At 32.7% G+C, this 25,613-nt stretch overlaps 3 protein-coding genes across 7 annotated transcripts; 1 reads left to right on the forward strand and 2 right to left on the reverse strand.

Annotated features, from left to right (window-relative positions):
- The first annotated feature begins 504 nt into the window (after window positions 1–504).
- Window positions 505–7,024, forward strand: LOC143257310 (nuclear receptor-binding factor 2-like). Of its 4 annotated transcripts, none has more exons than XM_076515764.1 (3): window positions 505–740; window positions 3,295–3,379; window positions 5,990–6,076. In XM_076515764.1, exons 1-3 carry the CDS (start codon window positions 720–722, stop codon window positions 6,046–6,048), a joined length of 165 nt encoding a protein of 54 aa, XP_076371879.1. In that variant the 5' UTR covers window positions 505–719; the 3' UTR covers window positions 6,049–6,076. The 4 variants fall into 4 exon arrangements, 3 of the variants coding, with proteins under 3 accessions (XP_076371879.1, XP_076371877.1, XP_076371880.1); XR_013031780.1 differs by having other exon boundaries at window positions 506–828; window positions 5,990–6,019; XM_076515762.1 differs by having other exon boundaries at window positions 506–740; window positions 5,979–7,024.
- Window positions 7,025–7,285: 261 nt separating this feature from the next.
- LOC143257312 (E3 ubiquitin-protein ligase RNF103-like) lies at window positions 7,286–24,176 on the reverse strand. 2 transcript variants are annotated; one of them, XM_076515766.1, is made up of 5 exons: window positions 23,979–24,176; window positions 23,348–23,448; window positions 16,129–16,390; window positions 12,198–12,477; window positions 7,286–11,980 (listed from the first exon to the last, which is right to left on the reverse strand). In XM_076515766.1, exons 2-5 carry the CDS (start codon window positions 23,414–23,416, stop codon window positions 11,482–11,484), a joined length of 1,110 nt encoding a protein of 369 aa, XP_076371881.1. In that variant the 5' UTR covers window positions 23,417–23,448; window positions 23,979–24,176; the 3' UTR covers window positions 7,286–11,481. The 2 variants fall into 2 exon arrangements, with proteins under 2 accessions (XP_076371881.1, XP_076371882.1); XM_076515767.1 differs by lacking the exon at window positions 23,348–23,448 and having other exon boundaries at window positions 23,979–24,172.
- Window positions 10,264–11,310, reverse strand: LOC143257313 (E3 ubiquitin-protein ligase RNF103-like). Its single transcript, XM_076515768.1, has one exon. It carries the CDS (start codon window positions 11,308–11,310, stop codon window positions 10,264–10,266), a length of 1,047 nt encoding a protein of 348 aa, XP_076371883.1.
- Window positions 24,177–25,613: the final 1,437 nt, after the last annotated feature.

Genomic DNA, 25,613 nt, shown 5'->3' on the forward strand with positions numbered 1-25,613 from the left:
ATGAGAAAAAAAGAGGAATGTTATAGTTTTCTTTACTTTTAGCATAGCCGATTGTGGCCTAAAGATTAACATGCTCAGTTTTAGATCAGATAATCTAATGTTAGAGCCCGCAAAATGTCACTAAATACGATCTGCACTTTTAGAGCAAACTGTTTATCAAAATAACTTTAATCCTGTTATTCGATTAAAGTATTCAGATAAGGAAGACGTTGCTCTCTTTCTAGTCAGTAGTTTTAAATTAAGAACAATTAAACCCGAATCGTAAGAGTTTTGGGGGTGGTCGTTTTAGCCGAAATATTTGCTTAGTAGGCTATTTAGAGTAGAAATAACTAGATATTATACCAAATAGAGTTTATCTTTTTTTCACTTTTATTTCTATTATAGTATACACCCCTATACTAGAATATTTATTTTAAATTTCAATGATGCTAAGTATGAATAATCGGTGGAAGTGTAAAAGCTGAAATCAAATAAATAAATGTTTCATTTTATTTAGTTATTTTATTCCAGTTATAGTAGTTAAGAGGGCGGAGAGATCGAGAAAAATATGGAAACTTCGCTTGATTTTGTAAGGACCTTTAAGTCAGCTTGTTGCATGAAAACCGACGAAATAGTGATAACAGTTAACAACAAAACAATCAAATAAATAAATGTTTCATTTTATTTAGTTATTTTATTCCAGTTATAGTAGTTAAGAGGGCGGAGAGATCGAGAAAAATATGGAAACTTCGCTCAATTTTGTAAGGACCTTTAAGTCAGCTTGTTGCATGAAAACCGACGAAATAGTGATAATAGTTAACAACGAGTCAGTGATTTAATTATTTTTAGGTACGATATAACATATTTTAATAAAATGTGTATTATGGCTCAAACAGTTTTAAAATTTCGTAAAGAGTTTACACATGTATAGAAGTTAGTACTTAGTGTTTAACTTCTGTACAAATAAATTCTGTACGAAATTCTTAGTACATTATTATTAGTGATAGTACAAAAGTTTTACAACTTAAAGGAATATCCAGTGTTCGAGTAGACCCAACTGTGATAATAATGTAATTCTTAAATAAACCTTTGAGATTTAAACTAATGCAATAGATATTAGAATCCACAACATACATGTTTTTGAATGTCACAACGTCTTATGTTATTAGCAAAGATATTAATAACAGTGATTTACAATGTTTAAATTAAACTGTGAATGATATCCCCTTTTTTTGTGTGATCTGATTATATTTACAAATTGCATGTTAGTTACAGCACTGTGTAATATTAAGGCTTTTCACAGTATTGCAGGTAATGATTATACCTGTATAAGGCCGACTAAAAATCAGTCATTTATGGCCTTTAAAAAATACTGAGATTTTTTTTTTACTGTTGTGGAAAAATGAGTATGGCTGTAAGTGTTTTACTGATAATATAATCATTAACTGGTGCATTATTGTAGCTATTGGTAAATCTGCACAGCTCACATGGCACAGCTATATAATTAAATGCCACAAATTGCTAGAAGTTTTTCTCGTTGCATTTTTCAATGATTCAGTTTTATATAAAGAAATTGCTTGTTTGTTTTTAGAATTTTGTGCAAAGCTACATGAGGGCTATCTGCACTAGCCATTCCTTATTTTGCAGTGTAAGACTGGAGAGAAGGCAGGTAGCTATCACAAACCACTGCCAACTTTTGGCTACTCTTTTGCCAATGAAAAGTGAGATGGATTGTATTGTAATAACACCCCCATGGCTGAAAGGGCAAGCATGTTCGGTGTGATGGGGAATCAAATCTGCAACCATTAGATTACAAATTGAGCACCCTAATCACCTACCATGCTGCAGCATGTAAAGAAATAAAATTAAAAGTTGTAATGTCATTATTTGTGTTTATTATGACTACATCTTGTGATTTAATTTGCTAAACTAATCCTGTGACAAATTTCACCTTTTTAAGTGATAAAAAAATTGTGATTAATTGTATTACCTTTTACTACTGCTCTTTCTAACAAAATTACCTAGAGTGACAGAATTCTGGGAGCAATTACTCCTTCAGATAAAAATTACCTGTAGCAATGTATTTTTAGATATGTGACATTCAAATGTTTTTGGATGTATAATCAATACTTAAAACATATTTTGGCCATATTTCTCTGAAAAAAAAGAAACAAATTTATTATACATGCGTAATTGAATATAACATAACATATGGATGCGTAGGGACTTATGGGCCACCCTGTACATGTATTACACAGATGTATTTGAATGGAATACAGTATCAAATCAGTGTGAAACAAAAGTAAAGATATGTACATATATGATTCACTATGTAGAGTTTTTATAGAAACATAGTGTCTATTTTTCTAAAATAAACTTTTAATTCTATTAAATAAAAAAAACTTCAGTTTTGAATAATGTGTTCCTAAGGAAATATTGGAGGTATGTACCCAGATTTGATGTTATAATAATTGGTTTAAGGCTTGAACATTGTTCTCTCCAGAGAAAATGAAACTTGTGCTTTTGAGCATTGAGATGCCATCCATTTAGTCGTGTTGAAGTTATACAGCGAGTCTCAGTTTGGGTAGTCATGTGTTGAAGTTATACAGTGAGACTCATTCCATTTACTCATGTTTTGACTTGTACAGTGAGACTCAGTCCCTTTACTCGTGTTGAAGTTATACAGTGAGACTCAGCCCATTTGCTCATTTGTTGAAGTTATACAGTGAGGCTCAGTCCATTTACTTATGTGTTGAAGTTATACAGTGAGGCTCAGTCCATTTACTTATGTGTTGAAGTTATAGTTTTTTGTCTAAACAGTTTTTTTCAGACCACCTTTTCACAGATCACCTTAGACGAAGACAGTTCTAACTTTTAAAAGTATTTACAAATTGTGGATTGTCTTATCTTTCTAATGCACTTTTTCTCTGTTGTGCTAATGGATTTACTTACTGCTTGATGGAAAGTGATGTTGGAAATTACTAATGTATGCAGATGTGAATGAATGCCTGTAATAAACTGTTAACCAACTTCATTACTTGAATTCGTTTATGGTTCTTGCACAAAGAAAATAAATGTTTCTGTCTCTAGCAGTCAGTTACTTTAATGCAAGCATATTGACTAGCTAACCATCTATCTACTGTCATATCCTGAAACTTAATTAAAACTAAAAAATCAGTTAACTCAATATTCCCTTTGTAGTAAACACAAGGATATTTATGTGGCTGTGTTTTATCACAATTTTATAATACATAGTAAAACTGTAGTGTGACATAAAATATAAAACCTACTTTTCAAATATTACTTATATTTCAGGCTCATCAACAATATCGTATAGCTGAAGGTTTTCTAAAATCAGGAAAGTTTGAAGAGGCCATTTTGTGTCACCAGAGAGCAGCAGGTACTGTCTCTTTGTGTTTTTTTTTTTCTAAGGTTGACATTTTGAAATGACTGAATGCTGGTCTTGAATTAAGAGTTTGTGATTTACAAACCTGTCAAAATAGGATTTCATGTTTTCTAAAAGATAAAAATGTGTTACACGAGAGTGTATTTAAGTAAAGTCTCTGTCTCTTGCTTATAAGTTTGTGTAAAAGATAAAAATGTATTACAGTGAGAGTGTATTTAAGTAGTCTCTGTCTCTTGCTTTACTTATAAGTTTGTGTAAAAGATAAAAATGTATTACAGTGAGAGTGTATTTAAGTAGTCTCTGTCTCTTGCTTTACTTATAAGTTTGTGTAAAAGATAAAAGAAATATGTTTTGTTCTTTTCACCAAGAATGAAGGACAATTTAAGTTGTAAAGGAATTTACATCTCTCAGAAGAGTGTGATTTAATATTTTTACAAACAGGCCCAGAGCCATGCAGGCCTAATCCTTCACAAATCACCATGCCACACTATGTACTTGAAATTAAAATACTTTTTTTTTTTTTGTTTGATGAAAAAGTTATTTTGATAGCAAATTGACTGCTTATTAGTGTTCGTATGTATTATTGTTTTCAGTTATTCCAATTAATAAGTAAATAATCAAAACCATTATTAAATCAATGTTTCAAAAATAATTCACTAATCAGAATTAAGATTTGTTCTTGTGTTTGGTAGTCAAACTATCCAAATACTTAAAATAATACCATTGTTTGTTTGTTAATCAGCTACACAGTAGACTGGATGTGCTCTGCCCATTATAGATATTGAAACTTGATTTTTAGTGTTAAATTTTCTCTTAATCATCTCTTGGGAAAAATCAATTAATGTAAATCAGTTCATTAGTTGATTAGTAAGTTACATTAATCACCTTGTACCAAAAATTTCAGATCTGTCTTTTCATCCCCACAAGCCAGTGCCTAAGAGCCCTTTCATTCAATACCAGAGCTCATCAGTTTGGCTTGATGATGAAAGAAGTTTTTCTCAAAAGTTATTTTTTACATATGATGTCAAACCTTAAAAGCTATGGGGAAATATTAGAAACCATAGGCCTAAAACCTAACTTACAACATTTTGAATCACATGAACATGGTTGTGCCATTAGGCTTAGTGTGGGTATAAACATTGTGGTGCAAGAAAACATAGAATATAGAAGAAAACTCATATCTATTGCTTATAAGACTGCTACATGATGTAATATGTAAGGAGTGGAAATACATGGAAAAATATCTCATCTATAACATTCTGAAATATAAATATATTATTCTCTGATAGGAAAACATAGCACTAATGGTTTTAGAATTCCTAGAAGGGGAAGGCATAACCTAGGCTAAGGATCAACAGAACAACTGTAAATAACAAAGGATTGTGAAAACCAGATCCAGAAACTTGTTAAATGTGAGAGTGGTGTGCACTAAGAGGGAGTACTGATCATGATAGGTACTCTTGTCTGAAGTTTTCCTTTATTATTTTTATAGTCCAGTATGGGTGATTTTTTTGGTGGATTTCTGTTTTGAATTGTGTATTGGTTCTTGATGTTAAGAAATATTTGTTTTCTTTCTGTTCACATATGGAGTTAATATGATTGAAATAATTGTGTTCTGTAGATGGGAATCCTGCAATCATCTACATATCTGTACCACTATAGTGGTAGATATAATGCTGTATTAATTGTTTGTGTTTCAACTTGTGTCATAAAAATATTGTCCATGCTTAGGCCATTTATTTGTATATAGTTAGGGTTGTTGAACATGAAGTTTGTCTTCATCGTGGTGAATCCTATGAAGGTTGCTAATTGGTTGCTGGGAATTACGATAGATGGGTTAGGGTCTTGGATATAGAGTTCTAAGGCTATCTTGCAGATCGAAACATTGTTCACTTCTCTACCCATACCAGCTGTTTTTTACATATATAATTTTTCTACACATGGGTTTTCTCGTCATCACAGATTATAACTTCAAAAAATTTTACTGGAGTCATAGTTCCAACCTTCAAACAGCTCAATTGGTACATAAGCAAGTCTTCAGATTTATAACACTAAAAGCAGGGTTTTGATTCCTCTCTGTGGTTCCAGCAGATAGCCCAATGTGGCTTTGCTGTTAATAAACACACACACACTAAGGACAGATACTTTTGGCCTGGGATGGCCAGGTGGTTAAGACACTCGTCTCGTAAGCTAAGGGTTGCAGTTTGAATCCCTGTCGCACAAAACATGCTTGAACTTTCAGCCTAGGGTTGTTATAATGTGATGGTCAATCCCACTATTCATTGGTAAAAGAGTAGCCCAAGAGTTGGCAGTGGGTGGTGATGACTAGCTTACTTTCCTCTAGTCTTACACTGCAAAATTAGGGATGGCTAGTGTAGCTTGACATGAAATTCAAAACAAACTCCAACCTTCAGTATTTATGTTGATATTATAGTTTCAAATAACTCTTACTGAAGTCATAGATACAACCTTCAGTAATTATACTGATATCATAGTTCCAACTTTCAGTAACTGAACAGTTTAATCCAGGTGTTCTTTCCATATTGTTTGTTACAAGTTGGTCCCAACCTGTTCTTATAAGATTGTCATTCAGGTTTCTTACAGGAGGCCTTAAAGCAGACAAATTCAGAGAAAGCCAAAGAATCTCTCACTCTGCAGTGTGAATTTCATCTTCGCCAAGAAGCAGTTATCGATACAAGCAAAACAGCGAGTATTTCAAAGAAAGCTCGGAAGATATACAAGATGAAGATGTAACTGTGGGAGCACAACCTCCCAGGAGTCCAGAGCACATTCAGTGTGTGATATTACAAACTTTGGAAGAAAATGATTATTTGTTGCAGCTTCTAATTCAACCAAGCCCTACTCCAGCTAGTATATCATGTGAAAGCAACACACCCAGAAATGACAAGACACTGATTGAAGAACTGCAGCTAAATAATATACAGTTGAAGACATTACTTCAACAGTTGATGGTGGAACTAGAACGAGTAACACAAGAGAATGAGCACCTTCAAAATATTGTTAACGAGTTACAGAGAAAAAACATTTGGCAGGGAACTAGAAGATTACATTTGATTAAGGACTTAAGTTCTCTCTACCCATTTTCTTCTGTTAGTGATACAAGTAGTGGCTCAAGAGATCTCCCAGATCTGGCCCCTTTAGAAGTGCCAAATTTCGATTTTGATTTGTTAAAAAATGAAGCAGCAAGAATAGATTTGTGAGTAACAACTAAAGTTCTATGTGTTTGTATGAATTACAAGTTTCATCAGAGTAGATAGTATTATTTCAGAGGAGACCCTGGAGATAGAACAGGCTGTAATACATATTGACAAGGAATGGAATGTACTAATTTCCATCCACATCTGTTAAAAAGTCTGAAGAAATTTTAGTAACAATGAAGCTTATGCAACATGAAATCTACATCATTCACATGCTTGACTTAATGTTGGTAGTAATAATCTTGTTTGTAAAGTTTACAATGTATGTTATGTGTACATTTTAATGATTTTATGAATATTTGAAACTGAAAATGACTTGGCTCTATGAATTAAAATTAAAAAATAAAGTTGCCCCTCAATCACAGTACCTGAGCATTTATTTATTCTGCTTTTTCTGTTATAAATAAAAATTTTATTCAAAGTTTGTGTGTTCATTCAAAGTTTAATATACAACTTCCAAAAACACCCAAACTGAGTTAGGAAAGGAGGAAATTTATGTTTATTAAGACTCGTTTAGTTTTACTAGAAGACACATGAGAAGGCCGTAAACTTCTGTCACCCCCTGTTGAGGTTTACAGTATTCAAGGTGATGTTTCTTATCCCATTATTTATATAGTGTTTAAAAGTTTCTTTACATTTACTAACCTGAAGTGTTTGTACACACAAGAAAACAAAAACTAACAAAGTTTCAGACACTTTATTGCATCATATACTAGATAATTATCACAGGAAATGATATGAAATCAATTTTAATTGGTAAATCCATTCTTACAATGAACCTATTTCTGTTGTGGAAAAAAATAATTGTGGAAGGCATAGTGATTCTTTAAACCAAAGTAATTTTAAAACTGGTGTAAAATTTAAAAAATCTTACAAGTTACATAAAAGTAGAAGAATGCATCATTTATTATATTAAGATATTTACAATATATTTATTATTCATATCTAGACTTAGTGTTAAAAGGAAATCTTGAACACTTTCTTTCACATAAAGTTTTTGTAAACTTGCTGCACCTGTCTTCAGACTCAGTTAAATGAGAGATTGAAAGGAAACTGACTTTTAATGTGAATAACACGATACCATAAAGACATGCTACAGAATAAAAATTCAGTTCTCCATTTTAAAATAAACAACAATACAGTTGAAGGGTGGAATAACTACTAGAATCATTATGGAAACAAATGTACACCACGTACGGAATGATTGTTTTCATAAGGAAATTTGACAACCATAATTTTATTAGTAGAATTTGTGTACTTATTAATCTACAACTTTAAATGAATTTCTGTTATTTGAAAGTACTCTTTAATGTACAACCAAATATGTATATTAGCTATTCCTCACCTAAAGTCAGTGGCTTTTCAAACCTTCATTCTTTACCTAAAACATGAAACATGCAGGGTATTTGATGCAAGATTTTACTCAGAACACCTGAATACAGTCCTAGAGATCTCGGTTTCTCTTTGATACTTTTAAATAATATAAACCTCATATACACTTCATTTGAATCTATTTTATGTTGTTAGATCTCTTAACTGTAACTTCACATTTTGTTGAAACACTATTTAACTTCATAAGTAGCTCTGCACTTGTTTTTATTCATTTTCTAAAATAAAGGACACAGCTCTGATGTGACAAGAAATGTATCATTGAAATGCAACAATGAAATAGTTGACTAATCATACAACAGTAGAGTAATCACTGAACATTATAGTTAAAAAACTTTTATCAAAACAAGATCCATCTTTGCCAATTAAATGTATCAGTTGATAAGTGAATGAAGAAATGATAATGAAAGTCCATATCTAAAAGATAGACAGAATTTATTCAAATCCTGGTAATGAAAAATGGAACAGATATAATTGAAAAAGATGTGAAATCTCCCACGAGCATCGTTGAACCTGAAATAAATTATTTAACTTGCTGGTCTTTGTAACGTGAGTGCATTTACAGAAATATATTTATTTAAAAGCAGTCATGAATCTAAGAGACAATAGAGTAGAAAACTTAATATTCAGGGTAGAGAAAATATTTGTACATATATATTACATATAACTGTAAATTCAGAAGTTATCATGTGCATGTGTAACACAAAATTATAATAAACTTTGAACTACAGATAGAACACAAACCAAAAGTGAACATTTTTAATTTGTGTTTACTTCTTGTGAAATACTGTGTTAAGCTATTTATATACATATTACTTCCCTTTCAGTCCAATTGAAATCTTACAATATTGCATACATATCTAATCAGTGACATGTTGTATAACAGTGAAAAAACTTTCCTGACACAAAATGTATTCTAAAAATGGCTGGTGTGGGGTATTAAAGGTTTTATTAAAATAAAGTAGATAACAACAGTTGCAAACTTTTTGTTAACCTGAAGATCACCTAAGAAGGTAGAAGTGTTGTTCTCTAATTTATTTTAATAAAAGTTGTAATACCCATACCAGCCATCTGTAGAATACATCTTTACTTCAGGTGGCTTTCACATTATCACAAAGTACTTTCCTGACACAAGTTTCACATTAAATTTGGTACAATAAATTTCTAATGATTTTGACACTTTTTACTACCAAATTACACACTACTGTTTATAAAAATTTTCATGTAGAATTAGGCTAAACTAATGAATGTGTTCAGAGAAAAAACTTACCCTAACCCTATTATGTAACAAAAGGTTTTTTATTTTTGCATGTTTCTTAATCTGTGTCAAGTTTTCTGTTTCAAACTATATAAACGACACCCTAGTAAACTTAGTTTCACCAAACTAGTAATGAAATACAAAGAGAAGACAAACTCGATGCTTCTCAAACCTCTGTGTAATAAACACATTTATTGTAATTTTCAAGTAACATTGATCACAACTTTTCATCACCACTGAATTAATCATGTTACATTTTTAACTCTAAAAATTTTCAGTTTTCAACAATGGAAGATTAAAAGGACCTTTCAAGCATTATACTACCAGAAACTAGAAACATATTTCATCAACATCTATTCAAAATTAAATTCTTGAGGTTTTTCCAAACATTACTAAAATCAAGAGTGATAGCTTACAGATGTCAGTAATCAGACATTCTGTGATGTTCTACTCAATGTATCATGAAGTTATCCACTTTTAAATATTTAATTATTACTTTTGTAACCACTCCCAAAATGGTTCTTGTTTTCAGTGCTTGAAATGTGTTTCATACTTCAGTCATAATTGACTGATACTAACCTGATATGTGAAAGTTTAGTTTTACATTCAAAACAACTTTCTCAGTATTTCTCCAGGTACAACAAGCTACAAAACCCTAATTTTGAGGTACGTAATTTTTCAGTCTTCTATTTTATCTACATACAAGAATTGTGTATGTACAAACAACTGATTTAGTTTGAAAACATCTACTAAATATTTGTAATAACTAAAAAATAGGTGAAAAACTTATTACACAATGTTTATACATTTTTTCAGTATATCTCAACATTTATGTCAAAAAACAAATTACTGTATGTATGAGAAAACATGATAGTTGTTTAATTCTATGTGTTTAATAATTTCTAACTGTGGTAACACACAGAACTATGACCACTTAGGTTACAGGAAATGTCTCTGGTAAATATACACTATAACTCAATTTTTTAATAGAATATAGCAAATATATTTTCATTTCAAACTTCAAAAATGTCAGATTTCTTTATGTTCACACAATAAATGAACAGCTTTGAAATATTAAAGAGCAAGCTAAGGCATTCAGTTTTAAATGATCTTATTAGAACATTTCTCTGAAACTTTGGTCTAGGTTTATAACAAGGCCAACGACAAACAGGGCAGCAGTGGTTGCAAGAATCTCGACACAACCATGCCATTATGCACTGACAGTGGTAATTGTGGCCACAAGGCAACCCACATAAACTAACACCATAATGATAGCGTTCCAAACAGATGGCACACTCTCTGCATTCTATCATTCCTGAAGGAGTCCCTTGCTGTTTCTCCTCATTTGGAGACTGGAAGCCATGATTTTCTTCATCAGAAACATCACTATTTTGCCAGTTAGAGCAAGAACGTCGTCTTTCAGCTGTTGTGGAGCAGTCACAATCATTGAACGTGGTTTTTATGTTACTGTCCAAGGAAACTTGACTAGACTCAGAATTTGGTTTCAGGTCTTGTTTGGCAAAGTGGTAATTTAATGGATTAGCTTGTTCTTCAGACATAATTTTGGAATGTGGGTGTTCCATATCTTTATTGTTTTCATAATCAAATTGGTCATCTGATTCTATTTTGTTGTCACTTGAACACCATCCATGGTAAGTCCAAACAGGCAGGTCTTTAATATAATCAGTTGGGAAAACAGGCTGTAGCCATAGGTTTGGAACAGCTAGCCTTTCAATAAGCAACTCCATTCCCTCCTCAAGATCCAGATCCTGAGGAACCATCGGTCGGCTCAGAGTGGCCATTGGTCGAAATAGGTAACTCAAAATATATCCCTCCCAGGGATCAGTCCACCAATCAGCAAAGAAGGAAGATTCATTGAATGAGGAATTATATCCCAATTTCTTCCATATCACACCAGTTATAGTTCCCAAGACAATGAAAGTAAGGAACAACAAATAAGACGAAAGATGTAACTTCCAGTCGTATCTAATGAGAGAAGCTACAGGCGTACCACTTAAATATCGAATTACTTTTAAACAATATTCTGATGTTGTTTCCATGAATGGAAACTGGAACAATCCTATAACCAACAGCCATACTAAAAACAAAACACAATTATATTTGATGATTTGAAATAACAAATGAATAACATGTTTCCAAATTTTGCCCGATAAAAGAAATAATCCAAATCCTGTGAAGATATTTACAATAAACAAACTTAACAAAATATATCATTCATTTCTGGTCTCAGCCACTTTAAAAGAAGCCCATGCTGTCAAAATTAAGGGTTTCACCACACTGATGACCGTAAACAACTGTTTTTCTGGTGTAACAACTAAGTAAACAGGAAATGTTGACACTTTCAACTTGTTCTTCCATTGAATTTTATTATTTTCACTGATATTAACCAATCCAAAGCGGACTCTTCCAGTAAATTTAATGGCCAAAGAAGAAAAAAACAGAGGGGGTTGTGACATAGTTGACATCAAAATCACTCGTATTTCAGACAACGGAGTTTCAGGGGAGTATGTCAACCACCGATTTTCAAGTTCATCAGGAGAATCAACCTTCTTTATCCTAGTTGCTAGAAGATGCCGTATCCACTGTAAAACAGCTTGTGCTTTAGCTGGGAACAGGTAACTATGAAGGACTACTTCCTGCTTGGCCCTGTGTCCTCTGGGAAGTGCAAGAACCAACTGTGGCGTTGTCCACTTCTTCCTAGCACACAGTCTATCAAACAATCATTATCAATTATCACTTACTAAATTACATACTCATAACAAGCAAGAATTTAAATATCTTTATTAAATTTTTCATTAATCCTAGAATCAATTCAGAGATGTGCTAATATTTTGAAACATTTTTTGAACCATTTATAATTGATAATTTATAATAAATGGAACTTGATTTTCTCCTTTCAAATACACAAGTTGTCTTAGTAACTGACCTTTCGTCCAAAGAACATTCAAATATTCCAGCTCGAACTCCAAATCGTGATACCTTGGAAATGACCTGTTTCCAAGTGGAAGTGTCCAGTAAAGGTTGCGTGAGTCCTGAAGGAATTACTTGTACTAACCACACGCTGTCTTTAGTGTCTTCTACCTCCTCGTAAAAGTGGCTACCACAGGTGAAGTGAGTGGACTTGGTAGTCTTGCTAAAAATGGAGCTCTGTGGTGTGGAGTTTTCCGTTTCTATAGCCGAGTCCAGCTCTTCCTGCACCACCTCTCCTGTTGAATAAATCATCAGTTCCAAAATTCACCTGCTACAATTACTTACAGCAAAACAAAACAGTTTACTGAAGATATAAGCAACACCTACTGGACATCCATAAAACTTTCTATTTTTTGCTCTTTTTTTACCTCTTTATAATTAAAGCCAAAGATGCTTGACGTGTGAACAGAAAATAGTTACCATGGCAAATATCCTTAATAAACACTTCACTTTAGTTTGTTCTTCTGGAAACACAGATAGTGTAAACTAACGAAAATACATACTTAGTTTGTTTTCAAATGGAGACTCATGAAAGGAGCTGGTACAAAAAACACAACAAGTTTTGGTTTTCACTAATTAGATATTTATAAACAGAACACAGATGACAGAAACATCTTCAACAACTTTCAACATGCACTAAATTCTAATCAAATGTGATATAACTATAAAAAAGGTTTTATTGTTATTTGGAACATTCTATAAATGGTTCCTATAACTTTTTAAATTCAAGAACAAATGTAAAATGCACACATCACCAAAATTAATATGATTTGAGAATCACTCTTAATAGATGTTACTGCTAAATCAATCTTGTTTAACTCTGACATGTCTGTCAATTAATCAAGAACATTTTGTACATAAAGTCCTCTAATCAGATTGTAAACATACTGTGATATACGACACCAGATTTATTAACCTTCAGTAAACATACATGTTCTTTTGTGTGTTTATAGCCACCTAGTGGTCAAGCCTAAATTTATATCGTATAATGCTTTTAAATACAAAATTATGTTTTATCCCTGACAAAATTTTTTATTCCATTTTCAGCTTTAAATTCCAATCTTAAACCAACTTACAGAAAGGTTTTATGAAATATGTAAAAGGTGTTTTTGTGCATTAATACATATTTACCAAAATATTATCCATCCTGTGCATTTTGGAATATTGAATGTTATCCAAATAGTTGTGTATATATATCATTTATCATTCTGTTTGAACAACCATTTTTATTCATAATATTTTAATATTGTTTTATTCCTTAGGAAAATACTCATACAATAGAGTTGAAACAAATTTAGTGTGTGCAAAGTCACAAATAACTATTATTATGGATTAAATGCCAAGATGGCTGTAAACATTAGTTTCAAAGAAAATCTAAGAACAACCTTTTTCTTAACAAAATGCATCAGATTTGTCCCACAATATATTTAGTTTATACTGTAATGTCATAAAACTCAAGTACTATTAGCATCATGTTTATCAGTATACAAGTTACAGTTGAGTGTGTTTCTGCCCATCAAAACATTTCCAAGACAAAAAACCAACATCACTAAAGTATACACATGCCACAGAGTACACCTTCAACAAGTAGTAACCACTATCCTGGGAAGAAACTAGGGAGAGTTTATCATGTGTAATTAGGTCAAGAAAAACTGGTTTATGACATATTAATGTTTTTTTTCAGGTCAGTCATTCTTTAGTATCACCAGCCAGAACTATTATGAGACAAACAGGTTTCACAAGTTCTCTTGCCAGTCCTTTCATTAGTGAATACATGTACATCACAAGGCCCTTAGAAGACTGCTGTGTTACCATAGCAACTTAGTTACTGTAAAAACACTGCTGTTATAAGGGTTGGAATGGTGGTTTGCCATACACCAAATTTAAAACATAATACAATTTTCAAATCCCCACCTATCATATGTTATTCACAGATGTGTATAGATAACTGGATATATGGTAAAAGGAAGCAAAACTACAGTCAAAACAAACGTACAGTGGAAACAAAACTAAAGTCAAAACACAAGCTTAATCAAATTTATGTGTAAAACAACAAACAGGATAGGGAGTATGTAAGTTGCACATAAACATTATGGGTCATAGTGAGGTCAAAACTAACTACTGGTGCACTACTGAGTTATGAAGTAGACATTATAAAACTAACTACTGGTACACTACTGAGAGATGAAGTAGACATTATAAAACTAACTACTGGTACTCAACTGAGAGATGAAGTAGACATTATAAAACTAACTACTGGTACTCAACTGAGCGATGAAGTAGAAATTATAAAACTAACTACTGGTACACTACTGAGTGATGAAGTAGATACTATAAAACTAACTACTGGTACAATACTGAGTGGTGAAGTAGACATTATAAAACTAACTACTGGTACAATACTGAGTGGTGAAGTAGACATTATAAAACTAACTACTGGTACAATACTGAGTGGTGAAGTAGATACTATAAAACTAACTACTGGTACAATACTGAGTGGTGAAGTAGACATTATAAAACTAACTACTGGTACAATACTGAGTGGTGAAGTAGACATTATAAAACTAACTACTGGTACAATACTGAGTGGTGAAGTAGACATTATAAAACTAACTACTGGTACAATACTGAGTGGTGAAGTAGACATTATAAAACTAACTACTGGTACAATACTGAGTGGTGAAGTAGACATTATAAAATTAACTACTGGTATACTGCTGAGTGATGAAGTAGACATCATAAACCTAACTACTGGTACACTACTGAGTGATGAAGTAGATATTATAAAACTAACTACTGGTACACTACTGAGGGATTAAGTAGAAATTACAAAACTAACTACTGGTACACTACTGAGGGATGAAGTAGAAATTATAAAACTAACTTCTGGTACACTACTGAGTGATGAAGTAGACATTATAAAACTAACTACTGGTACACTTCTCAGTGATGAAGTATACATTATAAAACTTACTACTGGTACACTACTGTATGGCCATCATAAAACTAAGAATCAGTACATAGTTATCCTGTAAACCAGCGTTAGAAATGTTCATATATTTCAAAATTTACAAATAGTGCAACTGTGTGCAGTAAGAGGGTGAACTGAGACTAGATGTTACGACTCAGCCAATCCCTAACAAATAACTATCTGTAATTGATTACAGATAGAATTAAATTATTTATAATTTTTAACTTAGAAATTAGTAGGAATAAAGATAGCTGGTTGTATTTTGTTAATTAAAAGTCCAACCATGCATCATTGTTAACATCTTTTGAAAAAAGGCATTCTTCTGATGCCTGAAATAAGTGGTTAATATATTTAACAAGTTGTTTCGACTAACAAATCAAAATGATAATTTTATCAAAGAAAAATCATCTGTAATTGTTATTAGTTTTTATTTTATTTTATTGAACAACTAATAGCTGGTAAATGAATAGTATAAAAGAATAGTGTACTCCTTGGCCACACTGCATTAACTTTCCAGCTGAATAAAAGTTGAGAACACAGTAAGAGTTTTCAATCATTTGACAATGATACCCATATTTGTTTTCAGTTATCTTGTAATTTGTTTTTATGTCATTTAAATATATGGGTTGGAGAAATAAAATTTCATATTAGTTAGAGAATCCACGTCTGTGCACATGAATTTCAAAATAAAAAACAGACACGTACTTTGCAAACTAACAAAATATTTCTAATAAAGACAAATTTTTCTGTAAAATCTAAAAGTCCAGAGACAAGAACAAATGTTTAATTTCATCCATTATTGGTAGAAATAGATTTATAACTTAAAATCAGTAAACAAAGTTTCTACTCATTTAGAACAATTATCATAGCATTTCCCTTTAGTTGTTAAATATATCTGATTTACTGCTGTTTTTACCTGATGACTCAACTAATGCTGTCAACTCTTGCTTTTCAACAACACCAGCATAGCTTATCCCTCGACTTTCCAAGATCTGCTTTAGTTTCAGAACACTCAAAGAAATGGGTTCCAGAATCTGTCTTGAGTAAAAAAACGGGGAATTTCCTTGGTACCATGAAACAGCTTCTAACAGTCGAGACAGGAAAAACAACAACAAGAAATAAAGTGCTAGAAGAACCAGCCGAAAGTAGAACCACATTCTGACAGTAGAAAATGATACCTGAGAAGTAAAATAATAATAAATTAAGATAGAAGTTATGTTTGTAAACAAAACTATAAACAAATAGAAGTTCAGTAATCTTAATATTACAGTCTAAGAACATGTAACTTGTTTCCAAGTCTTAAGTGTTTGCTTGTTAACAATTCAAAAAGAGAATTATACATCAGGAAGTTATTATTTTCCTATGCTGTACTTCTAATAGGCATTTCCCGATGTTCACAAGATTAGATATTCTTGTCCAGTGCTATCCTTTACATCTTCTGCTCCTCCATACTAGAATGAAATGATTTTAACATGTCTCTCATGTAAGCCATCATGCATCGCTTCTACAACAGAAGCGTGATACACTCGTATGACACACGTGGCTCCCTCTACATGCCTCTACCAAACCATAATTTTGAGGTTTTGCAGAAGACATAAGCACCAGAGGAAAGCAAAAATGGAAGTGCATATAGAAGATAATATTTCAGTATCAAAATATTATAACTTATGACTCAGTACTTTCTCGTTCACACAAGTCTGACATGGTACTTTTCTGTTCACACAAGATTAGCTAGAATACCACATTGATCAGATGATGGGACCAAGTGAGGTAATATTGCATCTACGGATACACTTGGAAATAAGAGAATCAGATCATAAGATTTGATAAGGAGAACTGTACCACTTCTGAAACAGGTGTACTCTTTACCCATCTGTAAAATATTGAGATAAGGGCAAAAAAAAAAGGAACACATCCAACTGGCAAAGAACTGTGTCAGGACAATAATTCTAACCATGTAAATATAGCTGTAACTTAATTATACAAAGAAAAAAGTGAGTAAAATAATAGATGTGCCCCTAAATGTAGAGTGGCTATGGCATAACCTACCTTACTCAGTAAAGCAGCAAGTCAACTACATTCAAAACCCAAGCTGCTGGGGAGAAGGGGGTAGAATGAGAATCATATGGTATTCAGTTCAAGTCCAAGAGACTTGGGGGAATTAGACCCATTATCCAGTATTGAAAGGATGTCTATATAATATAAATATCCCCCCCCTCAACAGTGAAATTGACCATAACCATCCTAAAGGAAATAATTACATCTTCAGAATAGTTATAAGTGATAGCAAAAAGGACAGAACCAGAACATTCCCTGTTACCTCCACTTTGACCCAAAACACAAGAATACAATCAAGCGAAGAATACAGAGAACCATAAGCATATGTAAAACTTGCGTTGATTGGTTCTCTCTAAATCAAAACCCAGTCACATGGTACCAACATTCATGCAGGGGTAGGATGAAAGCTCCCAGTCAAAGAGTTCAACTGCAGTTTGATGTCTTACTCCTCTGTGTATATTGCATATTGGAACATGACATCATCTACACCTTCAGAACTCCACCACCCTACTGTCATTTTTGTGCAGAACTCATTCAAGAAGGTTTCTCTATGGTCAACCACTCCAACAGTTTGGATCTGAAAAGTGGTAAGAACTGCCACACTCCACTTGAAGAAGGGGGGGGTGAGAACACATTGGAGAGTCTGAAGGAATTGTCATCACCTGAGCCAGTATAATGGGTGAAACTCTAGTTTAAAAGGCAAACCAAACTGACTTATTCAGTACATGGCATGTCAATGATGGGCAGCTATTCCTTTTTGCTTTACCCATGAAGACCATGGGTGATACAGTCTAGAAAGTGCAAGTTTATGAAGCAATTAGATCATTAGGTTATTGACCTACAGATAATTTTATGGAATACCCCATCCCAACAGTAAGCACTGCAAAACAATGAAAGATAAAGCACGACTCAACATGGCTGTGAGGTGTAGATATCAAGTTGAAGAACACCTGGTCAGGCACCAGTCACTACTGAACAGGATCAATATCATAAAGAAATGAATCAAGGGTTCCTGAAAGGAAAAGTAGGAATATAAACTTATCCAGTCCAAATCACACAGTAGCCTGAAGATGACCAAAGGTGAGATAAGAAAATCCAATGAAAAAAGAAACCTCAATATGGAGTAATTAATGGGACATAAACATATTAGGTGTAGTCCACAAAACTTGAAGAAACCAACAATCCTTGATGAAAGGACATCAGTGAGGAAAGAAAATCAGCAAGCCAAGCTCCAACTTGAGCAGAACCCACTAGATAATCACCAATATTGTTAACAATATGATATTACTGAAGAAAACAAGAAGAAGCACCCTGAGAAGAAGGAACAGGTGAGGACTGGGAAATGATAGCAGGTGTCACACTGAATTCTGACAAAGACAAATTGGCAACAAGGTTGGAATGATTGAACTGTTGTTGTACTGATATATTTTATGATTCCAAAGATGTATTGCTGTATAAATGGGACCACATGTAAATCTCAATGATAAGATAGCAAACAGATGCAAGTTAAGGTCACATGCAGACCTAGAACAGGGGTGGGCAACTTATTTTTCATAGTGGCCACAACTGTGGCTAATGAAAGTAACATTGGTCACACTATTCAAAAAAGAAATTCAAAGATGTTAGTTTAATCAAAATAATTGCACTTCAACTAACCTTCAATGTAAAATTGATGGGGTTTTCATCAACAAGTTTTGTGAAATTTGGTTAATATATATGCTCAATGAGCATCTTAGCTCTGCCTCTAAATTTATGTGAGTATGCAGAGACCTGTATCTAGACTTGAGAAAATCTAGCATAGAAAATGTTGACTTACACACCCATGTGAAACCAAACATGGAAAATAATTTTGAAATTGCTCTCTTTAAATTTGGAAGACTCTCATTTATCAGAATAGTGAACCACATCTCTCTGAAAGGACATTTTTGTTTACCTTTTATGCATTCTACACTTTGCATTTCATTTTCAAATCCACACTTATCTAAAGATAAAAAAAGACAATTTTCTTACTGAAATTTCCTAAGTCAAATTGAAATGGATCATACAAAATTCAAATATCAATTTCAAACTTTTAAATTCAGAAAAGCGTGATTCAAATTTTTGATCCAGTTTACATAGAGATCATCTTTAGCATCAGAGAAATCATAGTTATTATTTTCTAGAAAACTATTCAACTTTGCAAAATGTGTGAAATCATTCTTTTGTAATTGTTCTGCAAGGAGGTTTAGCTTTAATTAAAATTCATGAATAGACTGTGATTGGTCGCTTATCATTTTTATCTCTTCCTGAAACTTTGCATTCAAATTACTCAAGAGCCATCATATAGCACAGAAAGTGTAAATCACACTGCCATGACAAAGTGCCAATTTCAGGAAATTTTCAATATTACCCTTTTCAACAAAATACTCTTTTATTTGAGGAAATAAGGAAGTAAATCGTTCCAAGACTTTTCCTCTACTTAGCCATCTCACATTTGCAAAATTAGTAAAATCATCAAAAGTACAGTCACTGCTTTTCTTCAAAGACTCAACAAACTTTCAACAGATGAGAGAGCTTCCACTTCTAATATAATTTACAATTTTTACAACAATGTCCATCAAATTTTTCAATTCATCATTTTAGACGTCCGAGCACATCAATTTTCCTGATGCAAAATGCAATGGAAAGATGGCAGTGTGGACTTCACATTATTTTCAATTAAATGCTACTTCAAAAGAGAAACAAATCCTAATTTCTCCCCAGTCAGGAAGGGAAAAACAAACAGGAATGGGAAAATTAGTCATGTAGTGAAGAAGTCATGTGGTTCAGAGAAAATGAAAGAGATAAAATGTTGCATACCCAAAAACAAAATTAAAACATTAGGATTAACTGACTCTGGGTGGAGCATGAGAAGGCAAGAGAAAATCAGAACATGGAAACAGATGATTTAAGTTCAAGTCTACCTGAACAGACTCATCTTGTTTGGAAGGAAGTGGGGAAAGTCCAGACACAGAGGTTAACCCATGTAACATTCAATCACCTGCTGGGTTGCCAGCACCTGAGACCTAAGATGAAGCAGTAGTCACTTTTAATAAAACACTTCGTATTGTTGTTTTTACCTGGATTTTTTCTAAAAAATTCACTTCAAAATTAAAGAATGATCCTACTTTTGTAATGGTAACAATTCTAAAGAGTTTGATGACAGCAGCTCTGCAAAATCATCTGACTGAAAATAAGAAATACCAACATGAATTAATTTAACAGAAACTTTCCCTTAATACCCTGTTAATGTTTGGTCAGAGATGCAACAGAAAAGGTTTATTTTGGAGTTTTAAAAACATTTTAAGGTTCCACACAAAAGATTAGTTAAGAAACAAATATAACTAGGACACATAGAATGATTATTTCCATGGTTTGTATGGAAACCCATATCAGTAGGACACAGAGAATGATTACTTACATGGTTTGTATGGAAACCCATATCAGTAGGACACAGAGAATGATTACTTACATGGTTTGTATGGAAACCCATATCAGTAGGACACAGAGAATGATTACTTGCATGGTTTGTATGGAAACCCATATCAGTAGGACACAGAGAATGATTACTTACATGGTTTGTATGGAAACCCATATCAGTAGGACACAGAGAATGATTATTTACATGGTTTGTATGGAAACCCATATCAGTAGGACATGGAAAATGATTACTTACATGGTTTGTATGGAAACCCACATGAGTAGGAACACAGAGAATGATTACTTACATGGTTTGTACAGAAACCCACATGAGTAGGACACAGAGAATGATTACTCACATGGTTTGTATGGAAACCCATATCAGTAGGACACAGAGAATGATTACTCACATGGTTTGTATGGAAACCCATATCAGTAGGACACAGAGAATGATTACTCACATGGTTTGTATGGAAACCCATATCAGTAGGACATGGAGATTGATTACTTACATGGTTTGTATGGAAACCCACATGAGTAGGACACAGAGAATGATTACTTACAATGTTTGTATGGAAACCCACATCAATAGGACAGAGAGAATTACTCAGATGGTTTGTATGGAAACCCATATCAGTAGGACACAGAGAATGATTACTTACATGGTTTGTATGGAAACCCACATGAGTAGGACACAGAGAATGATTACTTACATGGTTTGTATGGAAACCCACATCAATAGGACACACAAAGATTACTTACATGGTTTGTACACAAACCCACATGAGTAGGACACAGAATGATTACTTACATGGTTTGTACAGAAACCCACATGAGTAGGACACAGAGAATGATTACTTATATGGTTTGTATGGAAATCCACATCAATAGGACACACAGAAAGATTACTTACATGGTTTGTACACAAACCCACATGAGTAGGACACACAGAATGATTACTTACATGGTTTGTACAGAAACCCACATGAGTAGGACACAGAGAATGATTACTTATATGGTTTGTATGGAAATCCACATCAATAGGACACAGAGAATGATTACTTACATGGTTTGTACACAAACCCACATGAGTAGGACACAGAGAATGATTACTTACATGGTTTGTACACAAACCCACATGAGTAGGACACAGAGAATGATTACTAACATGGTTTGTATGGAAACACATATTAGTGGGACATAGAGAATGATTACTTACATGGTTTGTATGGAAACCCATATCAGTAGGACATGGAGAATGATTACTCACATGGTTTGTATGGAAACCCACATCAATAGGACACACAGAATGATTACTTACATGGTTTGTACAGAAACTCACATGAGTAGGACACGGAGAATGATTAATTACATGGTTTGTATGGTTGCTGGATTGGAGAAAGCAAAATGTTGTTAATGGAGTCCAGTCAAGCTGAACCTACTTTTTTTAGTGGACTGCTTCACTGGTCAATGCTTGGACCTATGTATTTTGCTGATTTACAGTAATGATACTGAAAGGGGCATAATTAGTAAATCAGCAAAGTTTGTTAAATATATTAAACTCTTGGTTATTCCTAAATGTAATGAGAGTGCTAAGGTATCAGCAACCCATTAGGATCAATTGGTAAACTTGACAGTCCTTAAATGCAAAGTAATGTACTTGGGTCACCATAATTTAAATGAAATGTTTCATATAGACCGGAAACAATAGACCAAAGTGACAGATGAAAGAATGTCAGCACAGTGAAAGATAAATCATTCAAGTCAGTTTTATGTTGCTAGCACTAAGGCTAATAGAAGTGTAGGGTACATTTATAGACATGCTAAAGATGTAATTACCATTCTGTACAAACAAATATTTAATATGATTCAATTAGAATAGTGTAGTTTTTGTCTCTTTACTGATGAATGCATACCAACTTCTCGAAAGGGCTTGGAAGAAAGTACTAGAATGATCCTTAATTCGGAAAGGTTATCTTATTTAGTCAGGTTACGACCTCTTATTTTCTCTTGTGAAAAAAAGGATACCAGATTTAAGATGACTATTGTCTGAAGAATCAATAGGCTAATGGTATCTGATTTTTAAGTACTGTATTCTGAAGATAATAGGATAAAATACAATGTTTAACATTTGGAAATAAGCTAGATTCTACTTAAGACAACTTTATTTTTCTTAGAGGGTGGTGAGCATATACAAGGTGTTGCTTCAAACTATCAAAATAAATGTAAAAAAAAAAACTTGGTCCAGTCTCACCAATATTAAACTTTTGAGTTTATCTTTAGCATGTCTGGTCTGTTCATTTGTAAATTTAAAACCATTCCAAAAAGCCCCATTTCTATAATGATGAAAATAAAGCCTATATAGATTTTTAGTCGAGACCAATTAAAGGTAATAAACTAAAGGTTGGTTTGATAGGTCCAGGAAAGATATGAATGTTGTTTCAAGTGTACTACACTACAGACTTTAGTATATTTTATAATATTTACTACTAGTTGGCTGCCAAAATAAATATCCATATACATAATTAAAATTTATGTACAGACTATCACGACATCACGTTTTAACAAAATACTGGTCTGTCTTCTTCATTTATGATTTACAGTTTAGCAAAATAATTTATAAATACTAATAATAATACTTTTGTCACATGACAGAAAATGAAATTTAGAAGAAAAGTCCTTAAGTCATAAACCCACTGCATCTTCATAGTTTGTTTGCTCCGGATAGAGGATAATCCACCTGTGAAAAGTGCTCACGTTATAAGGTTTCATATTTTTATTTTTTATTTTTAATCTACGTATTTTCCTAATATCACGAAATAAGCACAATATGCTTCGCTGTATGTCAATATCATATCTGAAGAATACAGGTTAAAACATGTATGTTATCCACGTAAAATTTCATTCTACTTACAGAATATTGTTTGTCAACTTACTACTGTATTAATATTAGCATAATATACTTCATCCTACAATAGATTTAACTATTGTGTTACACTCACTAAAGTAAATTCAATTATAAGTAGGCTATGATTGATTACGTGACAACACAGGCTTATAAACAGTATTTTCACACACGAATTACATCATAAGAATTATATCTTCCATTTTCAAGTTTCATAGTTGTACTACAAGTATAATATCTATTACTGAACTTACTGCCTATACAGATCTAACTTTGAAAATTATATAACAATTTTTACTCAATTTGGAAAACAAATATAAAAAATAAAATCTGAACTGTAATTTTTTATATTATAGATATCTCACCTTCTAGTTCTAAAATGTTTTACGTTTAGTCTTGAACTTGACAAAACATTCATTTGATTTTTAAATGTTCATCCTCCAGTTTAATAAAACCCTAAATTTCGGAACTGAAACTATGCTACCATATGATGTAGGCTTACGCTAAGCCTTTGAACTTTGATACGTAAAAGTATAAGCACTCACTGTTCTCCCTTTTTTTCATTATCATCTAGAAGATGGCAGATGGCTACAAAACTATATTTTTAAATATAAATGTTCCGATTATTATGATATATATTATAAAAAAGATATAAAAACAAGGGTATTTTTTCGTTTCAGTAAATTTCTTCATTTATAAATTCATTGAATTTTTGGATTGTGTTCAGCAAGTATTACATAAAAAGCGTTTATAATCAGTTATGAATTTCTTAAGACCAGGAAAACCATAACAACAATTGATAACATGTATAACATTCGGACGTTTCACCCCTCAGTGGCACAGCAATAATTTTAATGGCTAATAACTCTAAACACTGGGTTTTGATACCTGTGGTGGGTACAGATACCCCACAGTGCAGCTGTAAGTCTACAAACATATCGCTATGCCGAAGGGTGTCATTGGTCTCTAGTGGATCATTTTTAATCAATAAGGTTTATTTGCAAAAAATAAAAATAAAAATAAATCTAACTTAAGTTTCAAGGTAGAGTTCGTAATTGGTTTTAAGATTCGAGTGTTTATAATATTGCTTTTTCCTTTCTGAGAAAAGAAAGACTCAGAATTCACAGAACTTCGGAAACGACATGCTTTCTTTCGGATGGAGTTTTCTTTGTTAAAATCTTACTTTGTTATATATTTAGGGAAACCATTTTGTTCAGAATGTTTCGTATAAATGTTATTTCCAAGTAAAGAGTAAAGTAATTTGAGTATATTTAGTTTAAAATAAAACGATGTATCGCTATTTCACCTGATTAAACCTACCGGCCTGAGTTGTAAACATTATTTGTCACTCTTTTAGTGAGATGATTCTCCCTAGAATTACACATAGGATACGCAGGGTAACATAAGATTTAAAAAAAAAATCATGGAGTAAAACTAAACTACTGAACTTTGTCTGAGTTTGAAGAATAAAATAGATTAGTGTTGACATTTTACAAGTCTGGAAGTAGATGTGACAAAACCATTAAACAAAATCGAAACGTGTGTATATGATAGGTGGAAATGTATTCAGAAAACCGCAGTAACTTATTAAAAACTTGTTATCTGTAGTTATATACCATGTAGGTGGCAACCCTTTTCAAACAAACCATTGTGTGTAATTATACTTTTTTTTAAACACTACCCACAGGTATGCGGCACTCATTTATACTAAGTCAAAGGCACTGCTGCACCCTCAACATTCCCAGATCACGGGCTCTTGGAGACTGCATACAGTGTGTAATAAAATAAAATATTATTTTATTCCCCAAAACAGAAAAATCAGTTAAAGAGAAGACATTTATATACGAGAAACGGCATGTTTTATGGAGATCAACAGCACCAAAAAGTTTTCGTTGAGAAACTATAGAATTGTGTGAAGAACTGTCTCTCGCATATTTAATAAAGTAACAATAAAGGTTACAAACGTAATTCGCCAAACATTCGAAGGTTTGTGAAACCTG

This window comes from Tachypleus tridentatus, chromosome 7 (genome assembly GCF_004210375.1).
Source record: "Tachypleus tridentatus isolate NWPU-2018 chromosome 7, ASM421037v1, whole genome shotgun sequence".
Taxonomy (NCBI): domain Eukaryota; kingdom Metazoa; phylum Arthropoda; class Merostomata; order Xiphosura; family Limulidae; genus Tachypleus; species Tachypleus tridentatus.

Excerpts from the sequence above, each read along its gene's own strand:
- LOC143257313 (XM_076515768.1), bottom strand. The coding sequence starts at position 11,310 with ATGGAAACAACATCAGAATATTGTTTAAAAGTAATTCGATATTTAAGT.
- LOC143257310 (XM_076515762.1), top strand. The coding sequence starts at position 720 with ATGGAAACTTCGCTCAATTTT. Across the intron at positions 741-3,294 it reads TGGAAACTTCGCTCAATTTT|GCTCATCAACAATATCGTAT; the intron begins GTAAGGACCTTT and ends CTTATATTTCAG. Across the intron at positions 3,380-5,978 it reads GTGTCACCAGAGAGCAGCAG|GTTTCTTACAGGAGGCCTTA; the intron begins GTACTGTCTCTT and ends ATTGTCATTCAG.
- LOC143257312 (XM_076515766.1), bottom strand. The coding sequence starts at position 23,416 with ATGAAGATGCAGTGGGTTTATGACTTAAGGACTTTTCTTCTAAATTTC. Across the intron at positions 12,478-16,128 it reads AGCATTAGTTGAGTCATCAG|GAGAGGTGGTGCAGGAAGAG; the intron begins GTAAAAACAGCA and ends TTTATTCAACAG. Across the intron at positions 11,981-12,197 it reads GAATGTTCTTTGGACGAAAG|ACTGTGTGCTAGGAAGAAGT; the intron begins GTCAGTTACTAA and ends ATTGTTTGATAG.